This window comes from Sturnus vulgaris, chromosome 4 (genome assembly GCF_052056855.1).
Source record: "Sturnus vulgaris isolate bStuVul1 chromosome 4, bStuVul1.hap1, whole genome shotgun sequence".
In the NCBI taxonomy this organism is placed as follows: Eukaryota; Metazoa; Chordata; class Aves; order Passeriformes; family Sturnidae; genus Sturnus; species Sturnus vulgaris.
This window is the reverse complement of record NC_142246.1, coordinates 12,050,005-12,072,340: the sequence shown is the minus strand read 5'-3', so window position 1 is coordinate 12,072,340 and position 22,336 is coordinate 12,050,005. Positions and strand designations below refer to the sequence as shown.

The window sequence follows — 22,336 nt, the reverse complement described above, 5'->3', positions numbered from 1 at the left end:
CCTAATCTCATGAGGCATATTCAATCTGCAAATCCCATGAGACATGATGGGTTTTATACATTCAGCTTTTCAGTGGAAAATCAAGGCTTTCTGTGGAAAAGGCATTATGCTGCATGTTTGCAAAGGAAGGATATTGTAGGGTTTTTTTAATTAATGTGAAATATTGGTATCCAAATCAACAGTGCAATAGAAACGTGAAATACTGCATTTACCATCATCCTTGCATAAAATCCCCCAGGAATGCAGAGCAGAATGATAAAATATACAGTTCTTTTTAGTTTCACAGTATAGATTTGAAGTATTAAAACTGAAAGCAGGCTAAGCTGCTGTCATTTAAGATCTAGTACTTTAAGCCACTAGGGAAAAAAAAAGCCATTTTTGCATGCTTGGAGAATAATGAAAAATTCTGTAGGTCCTCAGTTTGTCTTTCTGATGTTAGTTTTAAAAAGTCATTATTTGGATTCCATTCTAAAAATGTTCCTGCTATTTTAGCTAATCTGCTTTGACCCACATACTATTATTTTGGGACTCTCTTCTAGAAAGCATATATAGCCACTCTAACGGAGTAGGGAGTCAAACATTTTGATACACATTTACATGTGCTGGCTAAGTGCCTTGCCCTCACACAGTGAGCTTCACCCTTTACAGTGTTGATAGTGATGAATCAGACCAAGAAAGTAATTTTTTTTCTGAGTCTTTATTAGGAGCAGAAAGCTCAGTTATGGAAAGAACATTTTTGCCATCAGACTGTCAGAAGAGAACTGCTGCATATTCTTGCCAGAGCCACATGTAACTCAGAACTCAACTGCATCATCTTTGGAGCAGTTGAGTTAAAGCCTGGGTGGGCTCTGGTGGACAGCACAGCCTCACCCATCGTGTGCAAGGGGAGATGTGGCACTGACTGATGGCATCTTCCTCTCACACGTGTGTGCCCACCCACCTCCCAAGCAGCTGCTCTGAAGGTGGTCACTCTCAAAGTTCAAATTTCACTGCCCTGCCTAGGGCATTGGAAACCTCAGAAAGGGGAGGCAGGAGGTGAGGTGGGTGCCATCACATGAAGATAAATGAGGATATGAATGGTAAGTTGAGCTCTTCACTCCAGCCCTAGCAATCTGTCCTGATGGGGCTTCAGCTGTGAATTTCTGTATAATTTCAGAGCAGACAGTCTCCTGCTTAAGCTAAAGAAGACCCACAGTTAGCTACAGGCAGGAAATACTTTCAGAGATGGGTTTACAGTCTGGGTTTCTAGCAAGGCATTGCTGATATCTTCTTTTCTGTATGAGAAAGACTCTGCTGTTCACATTCCTTTCACATACCTAGTGATTCAACTCTCCCTGCCAACCTGAAGGCAGTCAGCTCACATCCCTGTCCTGTCAGGAGATGGCCTTCAGTCTCCAGATGTCTCCACCCAAGTCTCTCACAGTCTCCTTTGTAATCCACTCTGGCTTCTTCCTCCTGACACACCTGCTTTACATGTGCCACTTATCTTTGCCTTCTTCCAGCTGGAGGACCCCAGAGCCCATAAAGACACAAGGCAAGCTAAAATAAGAAGCCTGCAAGAACTGGACACAAGGAAACTTTTATGATTTTGGTCCCTCCCAGATGAAGGCAAACTACCAAGTCAAGAATTTTTCAATATGCAGGAGAGAAACCCACAGAACTCTGCTACAAACACAAGTTAGTTTAGGACAAGACAATGTTCAGAACTCACAGCCAAGCCCTGCACCAGCTTGGACAAAAATTGCCCCAAGAAATTTTTCTTGGTTCTAGGCATCTCTGCATTCAGGAACAGCCCTGATTACAGGAGCTGTGCTTGTCAAATATGACTGGGGGTTAAAATTTAGCTCATTTTCAACAAGGGGATGTATCCACCAGGCTTTTGCTTATGCTGGACAGTGAGGATGCCATCCCATGTATCAACATTTCAGCTAAAGAAAACTGCAAACTATGGAGAAGGCCAGTTTGAAGTCCTGACAATCTAGTTGTACAACTAAGAATCACTTGAAAAGCAGAAAAAAAAATAATTAATTCCTGAATAGCCAGTAATTGCCTCTCTATCAAGCCAATCAGCAACTGAAGTGTCCATGACTGCTCACTTGACTGACAGCCTAATCACAAGGATATAACTATCCCTGGTTTTCTATGTCCCTTCTCTGCTGTTTCATGTATGAGATGGTCTAAAGGAAACCAGGCTGATCCCTAGATGCTTCATGCCATATGGCTTTTGCACTTGCCTCACCATCATCCTGTAAAAAAATAGGAAGTCTTACCATGCTAAGAGCGAATTTAAGTGGTCTGGAGTGGTAGGGTCAGGGCTCAGAGGTGGTGAGGTCACAAAAGCTGCAGCCTTGGCCCAGTTTTTGCTCCAGTAATGTGTCCCATCTGTCCCCAAGCTGGCAGTGATCGGTTCTCCAAAAACAAGGGGACCTTGGAGAAAGCAAGGATATACAGGAACTAATTACAACCCACTCTCTCTTCAGCACATGACACTGCTTGCTGCATGCAGCCATGTATAATTCACACATTGCTACATGGCTAGTGCAGCTCCCAGGAAATTAAACAGCCCTGGCTTTGTCTGTATGATAAAAAATTCATCAGGAGTCTCTCTGAGCTCTACATGCTTTTGATCAGCCTATTTACAAATCTTTCTTTCTAATCCAGAAGGAGACAGTTCAGACCCACTTTTAATTTGTACTGTTTTAATCACAGCCATGCTCTCTCTGTTGCTCCAGTTCAGAGTGCACTGGATGGTGGATCACTTCAGCAGGCAGATGCCTTTTTACTACTCCCAGGTTGGGCACAGCACCAGCAGATAGCAGCATATGGTCCCCAGCACCACACTCCAAGTCCCCAAGAATACAAATATCAAGGCAGTAATTTTCTCTCTGGCTTTTCCATGTTGCTCAGGAGCTTTGTAGTCCCAACCAGCAGAACAGTCCTGACTTGCAAACGCAGCTTTGGAAGCAGCTGCCTTCAGGCTCACAAAGGCCCTTTTGGGTGCTTTGTAACCTGGATCCCACCACAGCCCCAGTGAGCAGGGACGACCTGTAAGTACACATCAGAGGGGCTCAGCTTCCAGCAGCAAGGCCAGGAGCAAGCTCCAAGCATCTCTAACAGCAGGGTCACTGCCCAAGCCACACCTCAGAGGGTGACAACCTGAAATACTGTCATGGAGGATGTGCCATTAGGAATAAAGTATCTCTCTCCCATGAAAACAGATATAGAGATAAGAGAAAAGTAAAAGGGAAAACAGGATAGAGCAGAGTTACAATTCAGTCTTCAAGAGGACAGTTTGTGGGAAGACCTTCTCAACTTAAAAGGATTTCCCCTCATCCTTCCAGCCATAAATATTTAGTCTGTGAAGGTGTTACTGTTCTTTGGTAACCTCTCCCTATAGCCTGTCATTTGGGTCAAGATGTATGGGTTCTTTCACTAAGCTTCTATTCAACAAAAAAGACCAAACTATTTTAGGGGAGAATAGGAAGTCACTTACCTCTCTTCCTTGCCAGTGCAATGATATCAGCTGCACTCTTACTCATCACCTTGGTGATGTACACTGGGCAGTTTATTCGACTGGCAATGGTGATGGCACGGAAAACTGCTTCTGCTTCAAGCTAAGCAAAACAAGGAGGGAAAAGTTAACAGAAAATGCAGTCTGAAGAAAAAAATCAACTGGAGGACTGTGCCGTATTTCTAACTGCTCAGCAATAACTCCTCAGGGGTTGATTCTGCTTTTTCCATAGAGAGAGACACAGTGCTGGGAAACAGGGAGCTAACCCGACCTCAAACACTTGGCACTAGCAGTAAGCACAGCCAGGCTGTACTCACTAGCAGGGTACAGCTGCCCCAGCACAAACACAGCTCCCTGCACCCCAGGAAAGGTCATGTCCAAGCAGCTGATGCAGCTCCTGCTTACCTTGCTCCCACCTTCCTGTTTTAGACTCCTACCCTGCAGCTGAAAGGAGAACAAAGCAAGAAGACTTTGCCTCTGCTTGGAGACCTCTGAGCTCCCCCTGGCAGCTTACCCTAATCTTTACATGTGGTGACAGTGAACGTAAAGAATTCTCAAACAGCAACTTCAGCACTATGGGCTGAATTTAACCCATAATCCACAGAAGCCTTTGAAGCAGTGCACAGTAAGCCCCTCTGTCAGCAAGCGTAAAGGCAATCTCCTCCCAGGGAGCCATCTGGGACGTAGGCACACAAAGCAAGCATCTTCAGATGGAGGAGCAGTGTTTCCCAGCAGCTCTGGAGACTCCTTTCCCCAGCCATCAGTTTTATACCAGATCCTTCCCAGATGGACTCACAGTATTGGCATTTTAATACGAAAAACCCTGTTGTAACTGAAAATAGTGACTCAGTGGTACAGAAATTCCTATGCAAGAGTTTTGCTAGAAAAGTTGAGCAACTTAGACCTTCCAAAACCACATGGCTTAATCCTTTACAATTCTGTAAAAATTTTTCCTTAAATCAGACTGCTTCAGTTTGTCCTAGGACTTGTATCAAAACATTTGCTCTGGAAACCCCAGATGCACCTTTAGAGAGCAGGGAAGGAGGCATGGCCTCTGCAGCACTAGAGCTGAGCAAAATTCCTTTCTGGAAACTCCAAAGACAGATTTTCATTAAAAGGAAACAACTCAATATTTTTAGAATAATTTTAGTGGAAGTTGAACAGCAAAATGAAAAAGTACATAAACAGTTCAATAGAAGAATGTGACCAATTAAGCTGATTCCTTTTGCCTTGGGGAGAAGTTAAATAAAGATCTGCAAACCACAACAATCTCTTCAAGTTCAGCCTCAAATCCCCAGGACCTCATCTCTTTAGTCTTCTAGGAAAGCAGTCACTTCCCACTACCACCCTCCACATCCTATTAATGGTTTAAGCTGTGTACTTTAGGGGACATTCTCATGTCTCCACATTTTCCTTGTCATTAAATAAACCCTTTCCAGATGCCTGAAATGATCCACACCAGAGCCCAGAATTTATTATAAAGGAGTTGCATAAAACAAACTGCCTCACGGCATCTTTCCATTCTCATGTATTTGCATCTCTACAGCCTGCATTTCTGACACCAATATATCTGCCAGCATGAAAGTAGATCTCTATGTGGGTGTATGCATATGCACAGTATAGATGTGCACATGCATCTTATAGGAGGTTTTCAGCCAAAGCATTTTAATAAATGCAGTTAACTCTGAGGACTAACCCTCAAGCTGCACTGCTGATTTTTAGCCTGATAAGCCCATTTTTTTGTCATCACAAATCAAAACACAAAGGTCACATTTAAAAAAATACATGGACATGCATGCCCGGGGCAGCAGGAGTGGAGACTCCTGAGCAAACAAGGACATGCTTATCCCTGGACTAAGGGAATGCACCTGCTGCAGCATCCAAAGGGCTTTTCAGGCAAACAAACAAGGTGAAAGGACCTGGACTTTCAGTAATACTGGAAGAGGCAGTGAGAGAAGCAGACATCTGCCCTCCCTGATGCACCCATCCATCATCTGCATATACAAAAGCCAAGCTCCAACAGTACGTGTTTGACAAAATACTTCCACAAATGACAAATGAGAGCAGTCTCTTACCTCTTCTGGCCTGCTCAGGGCATGTCCCTCAGGTCCAGTGATTCCCATCTCCAGAATACGCTTTTGTTCCTGCAACATAAGAGATAAATGCTGAGCCAGCCCCAGGATGAGAGCCGTGCACCCAGCACGAACAGCCACATGGTCTGACTGCCCCTGTAAATGCAGCTGCAAAGCCCCTGAACATTGAAAACACTGGCTCTAAACTGGTCCCATGCCACACCACCACAGCCAGCAGTGGTCTCTGTTGTGTGATTGAGCATATTTGTGCCCCAAGCCATTGGGTTGCACCATCAGAAATCTCCTCTGCCCTCCAGAAAGTCAAACTTGACACCACGACACCAGCCCAGGGAATGGGCTCCAACCAATACACTAAATGGTAATTACGGGTACTTCCAGCCTACACTTCCCTATTTACTTGCTCAAGTTCCTCTCTGGCTGCAATCCACAAAGCACTTTCTTGAACTTTCACCATTGCTGACACTTTCCATTCTCTGTAAAGCTTTCTTCCTACACAGCGAATCACTAAAATTATGCTTTTATAAAACAAAACAGTGCCCTCCAGTTGCAAGGGCACTGTGTCCTCAGCAAAGAACTCATCTCAGGACCAATGGGGCTTTGTCAGAAAAAAAATATGTGCTATCCAGCTTCACAGCAGTGAGGTTTTTTTTTAATAGACAAAAAGCTTCACTAAATTTAAGGCCAAGCAGTGTTATTGGAATACATTTCCCTTTTTGCAGAAACTAGTGGTCAACCCCTTTTCATCTGAGGCTGGTCCTGGCCTGAGAGCAGTGCAGAAGTGGGGCCAGAGCTGCTGCTGTATCTCTGGCCCTGGCTTGCCCTGCCTGCAGGGCTCTAATGAGCCCAGCTCAACGATGTAATGGCTCTGTGACACAGACAAACGTCCCCTAGAGACCAGGATGAAGTTATTGAACATATTTGAATGTGTCAGCTAATAAATATCTGATCCCAGGCCCCTGAGGCTGAAAGGCTCACACATTACCAACATACTCTGGTAAAACTGAAAAAGTTAACATTCATATTTACTTTAGCCTTTGCTGCAATCAATCAAGGCTGAAGAAGCATTAACAGGAACACATTAATCTGACTGCGTAAGAATATTTTGTTTAGAAAAACATAAGGTTTCATAGGTATTCTTAAAAACAGCTGTTCTGGATCATTAATGCACCAGCTCTGAACAGTGCCAGTTAAAGACTTCAGATAATTAAAATACAGCAATAAAAGGAAGTTACAGCAGTGTAAAAAACATTAGCAAGTTGGTACAGAATAGATACACAAAGTAGGACAGATTTGCATCTTGAAGGAATTAATAAAATCAGATCATATGATAAATTACCCCCTGTAAGATGACTTGATAGTGCTAATTAACTAGAATATCTGTTTGACAAGATCAAATTTGTATTTTCACACAGGACATTCAAAAAAAACCCTATGTGCAGGCAGCTTTCTTTTCATTATCTAAATAATTCTTCTAAATAAAAGCATAAAGACTGATTTTATGAAACACGGCAATGGTGAACAAATATGTTGACATATAACATAACTTATATTTATTTACTACTTCCTCTTTTCCTAATAATTTTTCTGTCCTGTTTGTTCATATTTGATGGCTATATTTTAAGGCTGATCAGAGAAAAATATAACTGAAATAGATTTCTATCAAAAAAGCAATTCCATGAGTGTGCCTTGATTTTAATGGGCAATGTATCAAAACACCACAGATGCCATTTGATTTGTTTTATTTTCCCTTTCCTACAGTAATATTGACTTAATCATGCTTAGTATTAGTCATTTTAATTCTACTGGATATTTTATGTTGTATTAAAACTATAAATTATGTATTTAGTAGCTTTATTCATGATAAACTTTGTGAGAAATCAGCTTTTTTCTCTCTTGAATTCAAATGAGGTTTGTCACCTAGTTTCAGTGGGGGAAGTACACAACTGCACTGTATGTGCCTGCTGACTCCCTACTAGTAACTTTTGACCCCAGTGGTATTTTGGTCAAACTCAAAGTTAAAAGTGAAAGGCAGATCTCAAAGGGGGTAAATTTTAACCAGGCAGATGGAGATGTGTTTTTCCCACAGAGGGAAAAACAAAATACACCCAAGGCGAGATTTCTCACACACTGCTCAACAATTCAAACATTCCCTTGAGACTCTCCCTTAGACGTGAGACAAGGTGGGTTGCCTTGTCCAGATCTCAAAGACAGCTTTAGCTGCTGTAATTTTCTTGTCAGCTCTGCAGTCCTTAGCAGATAAGCCAGCAGATAAGCAGCTCAGCAGAAAAATCAGATGGCTCACTCAGAGCCTCACCGACCTAAGAGGGGCTCGATGCACGTAGGAGGGATCAGGAGAGTGACACATCTCTGCAACAGCCTTCAAAGATTCATCTGTCACAAATGCAGCATGAAAACAACACCCACCCAACCCTGCCCCTTCTGATTTAGAGGGGGATCCTGGCCTCTGAAAGGCCAGTGGGAGGTTTATTATCAACTGCTGTCCTTGGGTTGCCTCTTTCCATGTCTCCATGCATTGTGGCACTGATCAGAGCCATGAAGAGTCCCGTGGGAGGACAGCAGCTCCCAGGACACCTGACCTGCAAGGACTGCACTGGAGATCCAGGGTGTCTTAATGGAATATTCTGAACTTGAGCCCAGCTCTCTGGTTCTGAGTGCATCTTCTAAGAGCATGGATTATACTTAAACACACATTTTTTAAAAGACTACAAGATCAACAGTAGTTCTTATTCTCAAAACCTCAGAGATTTGTAAGAATATTCTCAAAAATAAATAGGTCTTTGAGCTTTAATACCTCCTCCAAACTCACTGTGTTGCTTATGCTGATAGCTGCAGCAAGACTTAATATTAAAGATTTCAGATCCTCTTTTTGTACCCAAAATCTCTGAACTGGGCTTTACATTGTTCGGCTTCACTTGTATCTGCTGAATTCAGAAGAAATCTTCTTACTTCCTTCTGCCCTCCTTATCTAGTCCTCATCTGCTGCCAAGGCAAGGAGCTGCCTGGATCATTGCCCTACCTCAAGGATGCTCTGCCAATTAATGCAAAAGGAACCCCATTCTCTCATCCCAGGCATTATACCAGCAGCGTGCAGGGCATCAGGTTCAATTAAGGCTCTTTCCAGGGAGTTCCCTTTTTCCTACCCATTCTCTGACTGGCCTATTTAACTTCTCCTCTCTTATATTTATTATCTCACAAAGTGAAGCAAAAATAATGGTTCACTCACCTGAGCTATCAAATCTCCATTTTCAGCATGGACCAGGATAACAGCTCCAAGACTCTTTAGAAAGGTAAAGGCTTCATAAAGCTGCAGGTAGTACAAAGAGGGAAACACTGCTGAATAAGGAAAACACATTACTTAACATTCAGACCTCACTCTCCAGCTCAGTTTTGTACCTTCTATGCTGGTAATTATATTGGTGAATAGCAAATGATCTCTTTTCTACACAGAACCTGAGCTTCACTGGTTGGTGTTGACTTACCCACCCGTGTACACACCAGCTGCACCAAGACAGGGTCAACAGCCCCGAGCAGGGCTGGATTTCCCTGGGACACAGAGTCTGCCCCAGCCCCTGCACTGCAGGGCCACCTCCCCATGCCCTCCCACAGAAGGCACAGATAGTGACTCTTTCCTGCAGTTCTGGCTAATGTAAAATAGAACTATTGCCATGTATTACAGACACTTTTAGTATGGCTAGAACATCTCTTTTCTGAAGTGCAGGCATTTTGTACCATCTTCTTAAACCTGTCATTGTTGAGCTTTCAGCAACATCTTCAATTCTAAGATTAAAAGTTACAACACTTTCTCTAGACCATCCTTGTTTTTTTAATTGCTTTCTAAGATTCAACACTCATCCATAAAGAAGGGCAGTAGTTTTTGCTTTGCATCCTTTTGCTTTTACTGGTAATTTCTGAGCACATATTTACTGAAACACAGTTTCCTTTCCAAAAGGTATTCAGCTTATGTGTCCCTTTTTTAAATCAGACTTCAGTAACATGGGAGCCCAGTTTTCAAACACAGACTAAACATGGAAGACAAAGGTTCTTCAGTGTCTACTTTTGCACTAGGGCACTTCAGGCAGCACTGAATGGGCTGCAATATACAGCTTGCAACATGGACATTTAAACAAGGTAACAGCCATTAGTCCAGCCACACATTAAACATTTTGATGTATTCCTCTTGGGAATTCCAATGGGGAGTTGAATTTAACAGGCATTGCCTCTCAGAGAATATTTATAAATTATTATGTCTAAAATTCCAATTAAAACCACATGTATTGGAGGTGTAACAACAAGACCAAGAGCTGTAGCTCTGGGAATAAATAAGAAAGAAACATTTTATCAACTGAATAAGCAAACATTATTATTATTAACAGATGACATTGTCCATTTACAGTGGCCTGAAATGTTTGAATGGGAAAGCTGAAGAGCCTGGAATCTGTAATGAGCTCTGCACAAACAAGCTCATTGTTATCTCCAGCCCTAATGAGAAAAGGCCACCTCCCCCAAAGAGCAACTCCATTTACCAGCTTACAGCAACCAATAAACTCTTGAAACCTCAAAACTGTCACTGCCTTGAGTGCTTCATCTTTTTCTCCCTCTCTGACCTAGAGTCCTCTAAAGGTTACTGCAAAATAAAATGAGCAAAATCCTGAGCAGAGCTGAGTGGCTGCAGTGCCGGGAGACACCAGCAGATCTCTACAGAAGGTGAATGTCATACACTTGAAGGAACACATGCAGGTGCTCTACACAGCTCAGCACTGACCCTCCAGGAGTAAACCACCACTGCACATTTCCCCAGTGCCAATCAGACCAGTGAGAATGTTTCTCTGGGATTCAACCTCAAATACTGGGAGATGAGAACAGAGAGGGCAGATCGCACGAACAGCATTCAGAGCAATACCTGGCTGTCGGACATTTGGTAGAGATCTTTGTACGCCATGTAGACTTGAAAAGAGTTCACACCTGTTCCAAGACAAAATTCAAAGGTGTTGCCATGTAAGTGGATTCTTAAATTGTATTTGAACAAAAACTTCAGGAAAACTAGTAATAGAGTATGTCTGGACTAGGCTTTTCACCAGTGACTGCCAAAAATCAAGCATGGCTTCACAGCTGCATTACAGCTGCTAGGACTAGAAGCCTGGATGCCCTTCTCTGGGGGAATTTTTTGGATGCTGTGGGTAGCCTGTGTTCATCCCTGGAGTAACCCAGCCACCACTGCAAAGAGGATTGATTGCTTGTAGCCAAGTCACAGACAAGCAATGGTGCTAAAGCAAGCATGTAAATTTTGTGAAGTTTAAAAAAATCTTGTGCAAGGTTCTCCTTTTTAGGTTTCCTTAGCAGGAAAATACTTCAGCTTGATCTAAACTGTGCTTTTAGGCAGATAAAACTTCTGGTTAGGTTCCACCAAAGTGCTGAGAAGTTATAGGAAATGTGTATCTGAATACGCATACAGACTTGCTTTTTCTTGATTTACACTCCAAAGAGCTAAGCTTAGCTGATGGTAGACACTGGCAGGGAGTGGAAACAAGCCTGAAACCAGTTTTATAGGCAGCTCACCACACCTCTCCTTCTGCCTTCCAAAGATGGAAGGATTTATGCTGGCAGTCATTAAAAACCAAGAAAGACAACAGTTTCAAATTTCAGAAATCCATAAAAAATGCTAGTGTTGAGTGTCAGTTGTCAAGAAACCCCTGTATTCTAATCCCCAAAAGTGTTGCTATTTATTTTAAAGATTTGGTTATTTACACAGTTTTGTATTCTTACAGAATGAGACTTATAAATGTCTTCTGTTCATAATCTCTGTATATATGAATTTATATTAGTGTATATATTTGTCTTACTTTTTAGTCTACTGGCAAGATCACCAGTTTGGTCCAAGGACCAGTATTGTAGTTTTCTACTTTAAAAAAAAGTAAATTCTAAGCTACCTAAGCTGTGTATGCTGCATTTAAAATTGCTGTGATGAAAACTGTGCTTCCTGGGGCAAGGAAAAAAAGAGATCTGTTCATATTATTCATGTTGTGTACACAAAATGAATAAAGCTCTCTGATGAAGATGTAACTCCTTCCTGAGTCTAGAATGAGCAAATACATCCTCAGGCAGAGGATATGACTGCTCACACACACACAGCGTTTGCTTATTTACAATTACAGGACTAAAATACCCCAGGATACATGCAGGATAGAACACTGAAATGATCCCTGGTATTATGTCTTCCTCCTAAGTCCAGGCAGCTCAGAGAGAAACACAAAGCAAGAGCTGGTCCCTCCTTGCTGACTTCCACACCGAGCAAATCCAGCCTGAAAGGTGGAACCTGTGAGCCTGTAAGCCCATCCTTTCTTCCTATTTATCACGGTCTCAGAAAACACATATAGCCCTTCCTAGCTGTAATCCCTCCATCTATTCCTCATTACAATTTCAAAGTACTCAGTGTGCTTTTACTTTCCAGCCTGAGGTTGTCTGGGCCTTCCCTGGGGCCAGTGCTTGCAGTCCCATGCCCTGAGCCCTCGGAGGGCTCACAGCAGCACCCAGCACACCCAGCACACCCATCCCACCTGCCTCTGAGAAAAGCTTCCTCTCCACAAACACACCCCATGTATCAGGTGCCATCTAAACCCAGGAGCCACCTTCCTTCCATGCAAGGAGGACATGTAGGTCCAAGCCATGCCTGGCCTCAGTGATGGCACAGGATGGACCCCTCACACATTTCTCTGAGAGTCCAGAGCTGGCTTATCTACTGCTCTCCCTTATCCACGAGGCTCTAGCCAAAGGTAATTCATTTCATCACAGTCCTGCAGGAGTAAGGCAGCTTTCCCTGAGTACTGTGGGTGGAAGACACACACTGATCCAAGTAGTATGTATTTGAATCCTTTCTCTTTCATTGCCTTGATATCTTTGTAGGCCCTCTGCTGACCTTGATAGACTGAGTTTCGCTCTCACTCTGTTTAATATTCCCCCTGAAATTAATGGGAGCAGAAGGGATCCCAGTAGGGATCCTGCCATGGGATCATGAGCCTGCTCCTTACCACAGTGCAGAAGCAGAGTTCTCCCAAGTAAACACACATTCACACCCTCAGCTGCCACCAGGTACACACACAGAGCATCTCAGGGGCTGCCTTTACAGCTAACAGGAGAGATGGTGTGAATAATCATGCCTTACAAAGAGAGCACCTATACCAGATACCAAGATAAATAACACAAATTTACATACACAGGTATCCAAGATTAGACTCCTTGCCCTGGCCTGATTCCTTGACCTACTCATTGGAATTATGCAGCTTTTCAAAAGCCCTGGTCCATGGCCTATTGACCTTAATGCTTAACACCTGTTGCACACTACCTTCTTGTTAATGTCCTACTTGCTCTCACACCAGGGCTACTCAACAGAATACTCTCCAAATTTTAGGCAGAACTACAGGGTTTTGAACAATGACAAAGTCAAAGGAACCAGTGAGGTCCCTGTCAGCTCCGGCTCCTTTGTATATACTGAAGAAGATCAATCCCAAAGTAGCTGCTGAAATGCTACAAGCCTGAGTGTTTATAAACAATATTTGGCTCTACAAAATCTTTAGGCCCTTCCAAAGCCTGTGTCTCCTTAAATTAGCTTTGTATTGATTTAAAATTGATTAATTGTTCAATTATACCTCATGACAAGGCACTTCAACAGCCACGCTGTGAGCTCCCCTGTTACTCCTGCTGATTGCATTAGGCACATGTAGCACTGAAACACAATGAGCTGAGCCCTGTCACTCAGCTAACTCACGCATAATCAGCCCAAAAGCAATTCAATCCAGATTCCCAGCTGGTGAAAACCAGGGTCACTCCACTGACATCAAGTCTATTTGCACCAGCTGGCTTAAATGTTTCCAATTATCAGGAAATACTACCCCTTAATTTGAAAGCCCTTGCCACGCTGAATTATTTCCTATTGTGTGTATGCATTCATCCTTGCCCTTACCTTGTGTCCCCTAAAACCTGAGAGTAACTCACACTGCCTGCCCGAGACATACATGAGAACAAAGGTGACCTCCTAATGCTCTCACCACTGAAGAGGCCACCAAGGCTCCATCATAAATCTCAGTTCAGGAACCAATGAACAGATTTCTCTTCCCCTGATGACTCAGAGGCAGGTCAGATTTATATAGAAAACTCACATTTCAATAGTTGGAGAAAACTATTAACCTAACTGTTTGCACCAGGCTTTTAATGTAAACCCTTGGGCAAACTTGGGAGTGCTGAGCCATCTGTGGTCCTGGTGCTCTGGAAAATAATCTCCAACCTTTGTATACTTATCTGAGAGTACAGTCAGCTAATGCACAGCAGCAGATTCATGTTAATCCTGATAGCAAGGAAACAGCACAACCTGTGTTGACAGATGTCATCACCTTGTAAAAATCACCTATACTAGAGACTTATGAAAGACCAGCTGCAGTTTCTTTGATTATATGGAGTCTTGCTGATGGAAGTGTTTTATTGCCTAAAATCTAGTTATACAGCACATGTACTGTTAGCATCTTGTGACATGGAATAAATTCCCCCAGGTGACTGCATCTCCATGGTATCTCAGCAAACAACTGTTCACTCAAAAATAGCATTTTGATTTTTTTTTCCTACTTTGATAATACCTTTCTCTATAAAGAGAACCTTTCACATCTAAGTCAACACTAGCTCTACACATTAAAAAGGATGCTGCATATACATATCACTTAGGTTTCCCAGAAGAAGAGTCATTCTGATTTGCCCATGGAAACCCCATGCCATTTCAGAAAATATTCCCTAATTAATACCCATACATTTTCAAGGAAAGTAGAAAATGAAATATACATGAAAATATATGATTCTGAATAGAAAACACATGCTGTCAGGCACAATTTCAAGGAACAAGATCTAAGCTAGGATCTCCTGAAAGCTAGATCCCACTGCCTACACAGAGGGATCTGGTGCCACAAAGATGCCCTCCATATATGAGACTGCCACATTGAGCCTGCATGTGTGGAAATGCATTTAGGAGAGGTTTCATCAGTGCTATTCTGAATTGGTAGCAGGTAGGGTAACCTGTAGTATCTCACATGATAGTAGGCCTGTTAATTGAACACAGTCAAACCCATGGAAGTGTCTTAGATTCCTAAGTAAGTGACCTTTTTTGGCAAGTGTTGAAACAAGGCATCTTCTAGTAACTTCAGGGAAAGCCACCAGAGAGGAGCACTCAAGAAAATCAGGGCATTTTTTCAATATTAAGTATTTAACTTTAGCATCTCTTTTTTCTAATAATTGGAATCTGTTTTAAAAACGCAGGCATCTTTTATTTACAAAATCAAGTCTCAGCAAGTAAATTATTCCAAGTCACTGCTGAGAAATGAGAACTAGCCCGTAGTGACATTTTCATAGCTCCACGTGCTCTTCATATTTGGATTTAATTTGAGGCAGCTGAATCAAAGATTTCAGTCTAGTTAATATCTGAACCACTACTTTGAAATGCTTCATTTTCTTCATTCATTAAATAGAAGATCTAAGGTGACTGGGTTGATTATCCTAAATACTGATCTTAGAGTTTTACCTTAAAAAAAACCTACCCATGCAATGTCTGAACCTATTTTCACATAAACAAGCAAGGATAAAGTGTTACATTTCTTTATAACAACGTAAGCATCTTAATCTTCCATGCCTATACTGGACAAAATCATTTATATGCACAAAGTTTTAGGTCCATTTAACACAGCAGCAAGTGAAAATACAAGTTCAAGGTAGTGAAGAACCTTGGCCAGCATAGCTAGTGTCTATGCCTTCATTAAAATACTTCAAAATTTCACCTACATGTGCTATTTCAATAAAACCAAAAAATACTACTACATTTCACTCACTAACCTTTGTCTTGCACGAGTATTTCCAGCTCTTCTCGAATGCCATCATACCAGCTGGTGATGTCCACATGGAGAGCATAATCACAACAGGATTTGGTATCAGCTGCCTCATGCCACTTCTCAAAGGAGGTCAGTAAACTTGACCCAGGTTCTGGAAGCACATGATCAACTGAAAAAGAGATGGAGTGTCAATTAGTGGGACAGGATGCACACTGTTCAGACTTCCCCAAAGAGCAGTCTCCCAGCATCTCAGCCAAAAGAGGAGCCTTGGAGGCAGCCCGTGTGCTGACTGTAACTCTGAGGTGTCAGCCTGCTGCCCCAGGTGCAGCAGACTTTGTGAACAGTCTATACTAAAGATGAGTCTGGCAACCTTCTTGGTGCAGCATCAATAGATAATGGGGGAGCCAAGCACCTCACAGCTCAGAAAACATTTGTCTTTCCCCTTACTGTACTGTAAGAGACCATGGGTTCTGGACTTCACTGTATTTCTTGTCTGATGTGTCCATTTCTATGCATTTCACAGTAAACACAATAATTAACCAGTGCTTCATAGTCACTGAACTGGCCCACTCTGCCCTACCAATACATCAGTGCAGATGTTCAATGTTTTCTCAGCAGCCAAAACTGGGAATACAGCCAAAGGTTTGAACAGGGGTGGCATTGTGCATAAACACTCGGTCACACTGTACAGTACATCGAATGCCCTGCCACTCCCCTGCCTTTCTGCCTCCAGTGGTGCCACACCATCCACTGAATAAAGACATGACTACTTATGCATAGGTACCTCTTTCTGCAGGGCTAGGTCAAAGGTTAGTATGAAAAAAATCAAGATGGCCTTACCAGTACCATTTGCAAGCCTAACTCTGCACAGGAATACTCAATTGAAGAACACAGACTGAAAAAAACTATTAACAAAAGGAATGAACAGCAGTGCATTTTGTGCCTATAGCCAAAGAATCTTTCAGCTGATGCTTGCTGCTGAACATGGGTAACAGATAACACCAAAAAAACCCTTCATCCCAATTCCGTGGGAATAGAACTCCACTGAGAAGCTCCTCTCCACAAGGAAGTGAAGACAATTTGTGGCACCTGAACAATTGCCTCACAACATCTAACCAAGTCAAGTCACAGCCAGAAGGAAAAAGATAAATCTTTTTTATCATCTGAAGACAGAAGAAGTGTCTTTAACAACTAGAAACACTTCTTCCCTTCACCAAGAAAGATGTTCCTCTGGGACATCTCTGTCAAAGTCTTCCTCAACTCCTGCTGCCAAATCCAAGTTCATAAAAAAGCGTATCTTGTTATTTCCAAAGCCCTTGAAATGGCAGTAGGTGGGAACAGCAGATCTTTGTCAGATTTTCTGTGCCATATACTTACTGCACTACCTACACTGCTTTCCAAGCATCCCAAGGATATGTACATTATCCCTCAGTGCTTGTTCTGCCTTACAGAGGAAAATCCAAAAGACAATTCCACACACTGGTATTTCTTTCTGACAGTAGGTTAATTTTCAGGCCAACCCTGGTTAACAGTGATGACTGGATCTCAAACACAGTGCTCAGAAATTTGAAGATTCATTGCAGGAGATCTCAGAAAATTGGAATGAAGCCTCTGGTAGCTATCCCCACACATGCTACACAGGCATGGGAAGAGATAGCTCTGCTGGTACTCACTGATCATGGTGGTGCCCCCTGCTAGCGCTGCTTTTGTGCCTTGATAGAAGTCATCAACAGCAGTCATCCCGTGGTAGGGCTTTTGTAGGTAAGTGTTGACATCTATTCCCCCAGGAATAACCATGCGCCCATTAGCCTCTATGGTCTTGACTCCTCCAGGGACAATCAGATTCTCTCCTATTTGCCTGGACAGCAAGGAAAGTCAATATTACTTTATTTGAAGAAGCAGAGAGGACAAAGCTATTTGAGGTGTGTAGGGGATGGGAGCCTGGGCCCATACAGAAGGAGGTGGGTTCCCAAAGGTGAAGCTCAAGCACAGCAGAACAAAGCAGAGGAGAGCTGCCTTGCTGAGCCGTGAGCTCTGTTTGCTTTGCATGGCTCTAGTGGCCAATAAAGGAGCTGTAATGCACCAGCATTAAAAATTGATTATTTTTTATATGATTTCTATCTTTAAACAATTCAGATTATGCACGCTTAATGCTCTCTTGGGGGCTCCAGTTTTGTATATTAAGTTCTTAATTGAAAATAGGAAAACAGATCAAATATGGGAATAAGCTGGAATTGTAAATATATGATAGAAACAAAAGGCACATCAGAAAATTTTATAATTACTTTGTCATCATGCAATGCAAATTTATCCTTAAAAAGAAATCTAAATAACCTAAGATACTGAAACACATATCTAAGAGACCTAAACATGTTTAATCTACCATGTCCCATATTCTTCATCCTCCTCTTGAAGTTAAAAGTCAGTGAAACATTCTGCATAACTGTGTGGAAAAATTATAATTAGCTGTTGCCATCTTTCTCCCTTCAGGTCTTCAAAGCAGGATTTTTTTTTTCACTATTAAAAATATTAATCTGTCCCCCATACCAATATCAAACTCCAGATACTTATGATCAAAATACTTTTATTATTCACGGACTCAACTACAAATAAATTAAATTTTAACTTTTAAAGCCACACTACATTTTTATTGTCTACTTTGCATGATGCCAAACAGGGAGAGATAAGAGTATGCGTGGAAGCCATGTCTTTGCACTGTTACACCACAATATATTTGGGCTTACAGGTAACTGTAAGGTAGTTAAAGTTCACTTAGTTTATCTCATATTACAGACACAGAGTCCTTGTCTTAATTTTCTTTTGTCTGGATAAAATAACATTTATCCACAGCTAAATAAATACCTCAGACATCTGAGCTGCTGAATCTGTTTCCCCGTATTAAAATGCAACTCCCACATATAGTGACTGATTAACAGCTAACTGTGATAAGGCAGAACCAGAAGTGAATATATAATGGTTCATTAAAACCAGTGGGAAAAATTAAAAAAAAAAAAACAAAACAAAAAAACCCCAGGTATAATTATTCACACTGGAATCTGGCCAAACTGACAGAGTTAATAAATAGCCTCAAGAGGTCAAGAATTTGTTTTACATGCTATACAAAAATGTCACCTCCAGCAACTTGTCTCCCCTGGTGGCCTGGGCTCTGGCTGGAGGGAAGCACAGCCATTCCACGGGCAAAGTCCTCATAGGCATCCCAGGATGGGGTCACAGCTGCCCAGCACTGAACAAACCCAGGAGAGCTTACCCATGAGAGCTGGCACCTCCACATCTGGCACCTAATAGTCATCAACATGTGCAGCACTGGCAGCCTGTCATAACCTGTGTGCAGCTGTGCAGTGAACAGCACCCTGACAAACGAAACTGACCTGGATGCAAAAACCAGCAGCTGCCCAGCACATCCAACTGCACAAACAAAACTTGCAATCTGTTCTGAAATGTGCCTCCCAAAGGCATACCATAAGGCATTGCACCCATGAACAGATTCAATGCCTACGTAAAGTAGCCCCATGTGTAGTAATGGTGTTGCACTAATTTTTGTTAGTCAAATCTATCCCCGAGATTTTAATCAGAACAATCCTCCACCGTTGTAGGGAATGTATGTGCTATGAAATTGAACTGGAAAAAAAATTAAGTATGACCCATCTCCTTTGAATATGTCCAAGGAGTAACTGCACTTCAAGGACTAACACACCTTCTGAGAATAATATTTATGAAAACCTTCACAAAAAAAGCAATTAATTTTAATTTTCTTCCACAATCAGTATCTACCAGCTTCCTCTTCAAGAAGATATATCTCCTAACAAAATGAAAGTTGCTAACTATATACTGAAGTTTTTTGATGACTCAATGCCTATTATTTTCAGTGTTGGTTGAGTAACGTCTTATTCAGCTGAATCATACATGTTGAAGTGATGTAGGACCAAACGGCCTTTGTGGATGATGCTGCACTACTACCTATCAGAAACCTGTCTCATCTCTTGCCCTGGCATCAAGATTAAGGCTGGGAGAAGTCTGATCCTCACTGGTGCTCAAGGTTATTTTTATTCTGACTAAGTAGAGCAGAGAGTAGGAGATAATGTGACAAGATTCCTGAATTGCTCACTCATTAATGCAAAGTGTATGTGAGTAAGAGTGGGGTTCCGTTACTTGTGGTGAAAAAATACAACAGGGCAGATAACTTCATTCTACACACTGTACAAATTACTGAGCTAGTGTCTTCATATGTCAGCAACCAGAAAACTCAGACCTACAAAAAGCTGATGCTGTCTGCCATTTTCAGTCTAACAAGTTGGTAAATTCTGTTGTACATGAGTTGATTAAAGCAACAGAAACAGCAGGCTTCAGCTCTTCCTAAGCTTCATCCAAGGAAGCTGAAAACCTCCCCCAGCATTCCGTGGTGGTGCTTCTGTGGTTATCAAGCCCAGACCTCTTTTAGGCACCTGAGGTTCCCCCTAACTTGGCTCACCACTAGCCCAGCTCTGGAGACCATAGCCCCAGTCCCTCATCCTGCCACTTGTTTGTTCCTCCAGCCCAGAGGGACCCAACCCTTCCCCTTGGCAGGGATGGAGCAGAGTACAACAAGCACCAGACCATGACCTGTCACTTGGCACAGGGCTCACTTCCTCATGTGATAACAGAGGCAGGAGAGATGTAGGGAAAATATATTATTTATATGTCAATTTGAATTACCAACTATTTAAAATACTATTTAGATACTGTAGAACTGCCTCTCAGCTGCCATCTGAGTGTGCAGGTCTTAAGTTTCAGGTAGGAAAAATCCACATGCACTGCTGCTCCTTGTACCTAGGGAGACAGTTTGAGCATTGATTGGCAGGAAGAAACATCAACCATCCTCCAAACTATAGCTGATCTTCAAACACACTCAAGGCTACATCTGCTTTCCTCTCTGCAGAACAGTCTGCATTAAAAGCATTAAAAGACCCAAATCTTTTCATTAGGCTGCAAGAGAAACCCAACCCTCTCTCTCCCAACCAGCTCTCACTTCAGAGTGAGAAAAATAACACAAATTTTTTATAGCCTGGTAAAACCGGGACAGTATTGCCTATTCTGGGCTGAGTGGTTTGGTGTCTGCTCCATTCTGTATCAGAATTCTGTATCATCAGCAGGATCTGCAGCTGGAAAGATAGAGCATCAACTGAAATGTGGATGACTGAGTTTCAAGGTCTAGCTCCAAACAGGCTTGAGCCACATTCAACAATGATGTTAAATATTCAGACACAATGGGTAGTTCCACTTGAAGAAACTGAGAGATCAAACAAACCTAGAGCTTTCTTAGGTTGCAAAATTTATCATCTGAACACAGTAAGGACCCAACCCCTTTTCACAGCAGGCTGCCCTCACAAATTATTTCAGAGCAGGACTTCTTGCACAGTTTACAAAGAAAAATCTTAGGTCATCTAAATTTAGGGAGCCAGGCATAACTCAGGGTGCTAAATAGAGAACTTGCTTCTCTGGGCAAAGATAAATGCCTCTTGAAAATTAAGATCTTGCCAGTCTGTTCATTATTAATCCTAATTAGCTTGGGCAGCTGAGATACTTCCTGGAGGTACAGATCCACACGTGGATTTCAGAGGGAATCTAGGTACTTAACAAGGGCAGGTGAAAGCTTAGCATTGCTAACTACCATTGCATTTCTGGAATCAAGGCCAAAAATTCACAGCAGTTTCAGACTCTCAGCATCTCGGGCATTTAGTTGTTTAAATAGTTCTGATGCTTACAAGTGCTACTAGAAAATTTGCATCTGAACTAACAGAACCATAGAAAAACTCAACAAAAACACCCATCAAAGAGAGCACGACTTGGTTAACTGTTGCTTTAAAAATAGATACATGTTCAGAATTTTGTGTCCTCTCCACATTTGCCACGTCTGCAATGCAAGTAACACTACAAATGAAAAGGCAAAGTAAAAAGTATTAAAAAGAAAATTGCATAATTAATGGATGAAACTGTTAATATTTTTTTCTGTTATAATAACCTGCATCATAACAACATAAGCAGTCACAGATATATCAAGAATTGGACTTTTAATCTGATGTTACATTCTTAAGGAGCTCTGAAAACAAGTAGGCAATTAATTATTTACCAGATAACCATAATTATATTTCTGTGCATCATATTGTAGCCTCTGGAGACCAAGATTCTTAGGTCATCAGTGAAAATGTCTAGCAATCGTGAAAAAGGCTTTGATCCTTGTGTACATCAGAGTGCTCATACACACTACATAACTTTTCAAACCTTAGAGACCCTCATCTGCACTACACCAAGGCAGGACCAGCAGAGCACGTGGACATCTCTGTTACGGTTTCCCAGGCTATCAGTAACACATATTTCAAGTTTTTCACCTAATAAATACTTTCCCAGTTTCTGTATTTTACAGCCTGATAAAACTGGGACTTTCTTTCTAAGTGTGTGACAATGCATAACAACATTATAGGAACAGAACGTGCTGTGGTTCAGCATTAACCAAAGGCAACTCAGAAGTATCAGGTCCTCATTTGCAGCATGCAACATGAGGCATATTTCAGATTTCTGTGCCCTACAATCCTTAAGAGCATGGCTGCAATTGCACCGACTAGGTAAGGAGAAAAAGCTGTAGAGACCCTTCTGCCATTCACTGACTCAAAAGATTTCCATTGTCCTTACCATTACTTCTTTTCTTGAGACTGCCTACTTGCCTTAACTATTCTGGAAGAAACTGAGATTGAACTATTCAAAAAGCAAATATCTTCAATTTACAGCAAAGAAATTTTCTACTTATCTAATCTTAGTGAAGATAAAATGGCAGAATTTAAGAATTAAGCACTCCT

At 41.9% G+C, this 22,336-nt stretch overlaps 1 protein-coding gene across 2 annotated transcripts in view; it reads right to left on the bottom strand.

The window, feature by feature from the left end:
- The window catches only part of CRMP1 (collapsin response mediator protein 1), a 50,009-nt gene that overhangs the window by 10,522 nt on the left and 17,151 nt on the right, over positions 1 to 22,336 (bottom strand). For both annotated transcript variants that reach the window (XM_014895349.2, XM_014895350.2), the window contains exons 3-9: positions 17,159 to 17,343; positions 15,490 to 15,654; positions 10,526 to 10,587; positions 8,849 to 8,929; positions 5,587 to 5,655; positions 3,494 to 3,614; positions 2,271 to 2,427 (exon numbers count right to left, since the gene is read on the bottom strand). In XM_014895349.2, coding sequence (XP_014750835.1) covers positions 2,271 to 2,427; positions 3,494 to 3,614; positions 5,587 to 5,655; positions 8,849 to 8,929; positions 10,526 to 10,587; positions 15,490 to 15,654; positions 17,159 to 17,343 — 840 coding nt within the window. The remainder of the gene's footprint in view (positions 1 to 2,270; positions 2,428 to 3,493; positions 3,615 to 5,586; positions 5,656 to 8,848; positions 8,930 to 10,525; positions 10,588 to 15,489; positions 15,655 to 17,158; positions 17,344 to 22,336) is intronic.